Raw genomic sequence first — 3,774 nt, forward strand, 5'->3', positions numbered from 1 at the left:
ATAAAGGCACGAGCTGTTTAAAAGGTAAAATGCCTTTGAAGCTTTTTTATAAGCAGTCAATCAGTAAATGACACATATTTAATGCAGGGCACATATACAGCTATACGCATTTGAATTATATTTCCCTTGCATGTATATACTGTGTGAAAGGTGCACTCTCATGCCAGTTGATATTTATGAGCGAAATGTACAATATTGGTATGCAATAATATTGGTATGCTCTTTTCCATGTTAGTGCTAGAAGTGTATTTACTTTTCCAAACACACAAAAAAAATCCATGTATTTTCTATCAATCCGTGAACAGAATGCATCAGTCACTGTGAGTTGATTTGAATCCTGTTTAAAATCCACTGGGCTAAAGCCGGGGACATTAGAATATACCCTTTTAAACATGTCATTTCACCAAATCTATTTTCTATTAGCAGGAAAATGGCATGCATTGATCACTGTCTCGTTGTTCTAAATCAAGGTCTTCTCATCTCCTTCGGCTCGCTGTCTGCAGTATAGGGTTGTTCCTTTTCGGTTCATCAATTCTAATATTTTAATTGACTGGCAGAGGGGGTGAGCCGAAGGGTGCAGTTGAAAAGGCTTCTGGGAGTTGTAGTTCTTGCAGACCAGGGGAGTGAGGTATTTGAGTGGCAGTTGCCGTGGTAGCTGTGTGGTACTGCAGAAATCCACCAATCAACCCATCCTTCATTCTCACCCTGTGTACTGGTAGCAGAGGGCAGGGCAGGGGGCTCTGGTATTGCCACCTCTCAATCGACTTTCTTTTCTGAAGAGCATCAGAGAGGAGGTTTGGAACAGGCTGTGAGTGAGAGTGCCCTGGGCAGACAGGTGCACCTCATGGGAGATCAGAGCTGTTGTGATTTACGTTGTACTGTACATACTGTACATTGCAAAGTACTCTTTAGTTTAGGGATCTGTAACGCAGTGCTCTGTCGTTATAAGGCAGTCATTTACACTGCAGAACATTTAAGGCAGTCATGGCTCATTTGCCCCCTAATACCACTGCACCTGCACTTGCATTCTCTTAATAAGGCAGATTACCAATTGCAGGCTGTCTTACCTGTGACTCCCCACTGCAGCGTTCTAAAAGGGGAGCTCTGTCTATGGGCTAAACTAAAATGTAGTCTTATGCATCATGTAAAACCAGTTTTATGCATCTTGGAAATGGGCCACTTTGAGCTCATATCTAAAATATATGAGCGATCTGCATTTACCATTTCAGAGCAGTTGGACACATGAACTGTGTTTAGACTGGGGTAGTGCTTTTTTGTACATTGGACCAGTCTTGACAGAAACCTGCTGTCAGTGTGATCTGCAGAACCCGACTAGCAGTGTGTGAGTCGGGCAGAACGGGCAGTGTCTGGGGTCTAGTTTGAGAGGCGGAGGGGCTGTGGCTCCTGCTGTAGAGCAGTGTGATTCCACTGCTTTGTGCTGGTTTGCTACCCTCTCCTCTGTGCTCGCCACCCCAAGCTCACTTGCTCTCTCCCTGCAGCTCTGGGCTAAGGTTAGACCTGGATAATGAGGAAGCCGCAGTGGCACAGCAGAGAGCAGGCAGGCAGAGAAACGTGAAACCTGAGAGCAAGGGGACTGTGTGAGGAACATGAGTGCAGCTCCGACTCTCACACTGCAGGGCTTCCCACAGGAGATGCAGTGTGAGCTTGCATCCCACTGCACCCCTTCATTTTACAAGAGATAGAGAGTGCAGCAGCTGTGTGTCTGAATGACTGCAACACCTTCCCTCACCCTTGAGATTCTTGTTTTGCGTTGTGCTTTTTCAGAGATGATGGTGCGGCCCTGATACAGAATCTCAGGGCAGGTTTCTGCCTCGGCTGAATCCTTCTCTGCTCATCAATGCATCCAGACGCAGGCTTGGCCAGTATTACTGAGCCACGGCTTCCCTCAAACAGCGAGGCTGTGCAGCTGTTATACAGCTGTTGGCAAGGAACTGCTCATCTAGCATGGACTTCATTATCAGCAGTCTGTTCTGTAGAGCATTCAGAAGAAATAGAGGGGGGTAAAGGGAGAGAGAGAGACAGAGTGATGAAGGATGCACAGAATTAAAATCGACACCAATAAAGAAAAGGAGACTCATGTTGTGCAATCGTTTTCTTTTAGTTTAGCCACAGAAGTGTGTTTTTATCCTCTCCATTTTCAGTGCCAGTTTGAGGATGGAATCTAGAGGGAGAAGACAGGCCCAAAGATGTGAATTTATAATTGCTATCCAGGGTTTCTCTAAGTGCTGAATTATTAAAAAGAGATGTACAGTAATAAAACACACACTCACTGTTCTGGGCCTCACAGCTGTGTCTTCTGTTTTTCCAGACAAAATATTTTCTCTCCTAAATAATGTGAAGCCTGTCGTCTCTGAACAAGACCTGATTCTCTTCAGATTCCTTCATGCCCAGGAGTGAAGCGTGCCTGTTTACCGTATTTAACAGCACACTGTTGCTTTAAGAAAGCCTGTGAAGGCTGTGTAACCTGTGAAGCCTGTCGTCTCTGAACAAGACCTGATTCTCTTCAGATTCCTTCATGCCCAGGAGTGAAGCGTGCCTGTTTACCGTATTTAACAGCACACTGTTGCTTTAAGAAAGCCTGTGAAGGCTGTGTAACCTGTGAAGCCTGTCGTCTCTGAACAAGACCTGATTCTCTTCAGATTCCTTCATGCCCAGGAGTGAAGCGTGCCTGTTTACCGTATTTAACAGCACACTGTTGCTTTAAGAAAGCCTGTGAAGGCTGTGTAACCTGTGAAGCCTGTCGTCTCTGAACAAGACCTGATTCTCTTCAGATTCCTTCATGCCCAGGAGTGAAGCGTGCCTGTTTACCGTATTTAACAGCACACTGTTGCTTTAAGAAAGCCTGTGAAGGCTGTGTAACCTGTGAAGCCTGTCGTCTCTGAACAAGACCTGATTCTCTTCAGATTCCTTCATGCCCAGGAGTGAAGCGTGCCTGTTTACCGTATTTAACAGCACACTGTTGCTTTAAGAAAACTACCCAGTTTTGAAACGGCATGTAATCATCCAGGAGACACCCTGCTGTCTTAAGAAAAACAGACAACTAAGGAAAACAATCGACTTAAAAAATTGATAAAACATTACTGTGCCTGTATATGTGGAAAGTAACAGATAGAAAACATCTTGGGAAGCAGTGGTCTGGACAGCAGCTGTGCTGTCCCGCTCCAGTGTCTTAGTCCTGGGGTCTGGACCCTCTGTCACCCTGACCTCCGTGCAGAGGAGACTCTAACCTCCCCTCCCTCTGTATCCGAGCTGTCGTCTTGGATACAGCATGCTCCTGGCCTTGTGCGAGTAGTGTAATAGATTACCACTGCCACTGTGAGCTGGACAAGGCCCCCTAAGTCAATGTGCGAACGGCAAGCGCGTGAACCCACTGCACCTGCAGAAGCCCTTCTCAGTCAGGGAGATAAAGACAGGAAGTAGTTTTGTTTTCAGCTGGAATGTGGTGCGGTTATGGATTTCTCATCCATCTGCTTTCCAGGGAAGCTGACCTTGACGTGGTCTCCGCAGCGAGGGGGCGTCATGACAAAGCCGAGGATTCTCTGTATCATCAGAACCCCCCTCCTCTCGATTTGAGCCCCTGTCAATGCGGAGTGCAGAACACACTGCCAACGACAACTAGCCAGAGTCAGAGCAACTCCCCAAGCATGTGCGAATGATGAGCAACTGCATTGACTCTACAGGGATCGAACAATCCCATTGCATAGCAGACTACCCTAGTCCTGGTTTTACTATGAGTTTAATAAGACACACCAG

General features: G+C 46.4%; 1 protein-coding gene across 1 annotated transcript in view; it reads left to right on the forward strand.

Moving 5' to 3' along the window:
- LOC121303304 (gap junction beta-3 protein-like) overlaps positions 1–1,602 on the forward strand; it is a 3,656-nt gene extending 2,054 nt beyond the window's left edge. Inside the window, exon 3 of the mRNA XM_041233895.1 lies at positions 1,500–1,602. Within this exon, the coding sequence (XP_041089829.1) occupies positions 1,500–1,602 (103 nt within the window). The remainder of the gene's footprint in view (positions 1–1,499) is intronic.
- The last annotated feature ends 2,172 nt before the right edge of the window (positions 1,603–3,774 follow it).

The sequence above is a fragment of the Polyodon spathula genome, chromosome 32, assembly GCF_017654505.1.
Source record: "Polyodon spathula isolate WHYD16114869_AA chromosome 32, ASM1765450v1, whole genome shotgun sequence".
NCBI classification, from domain to species: Eukaryota; Metazoa; Chordata; class Actinopteri; order Acipenseriformes; family Polyodontidae; genus Polyodon; species Polyodon spathula.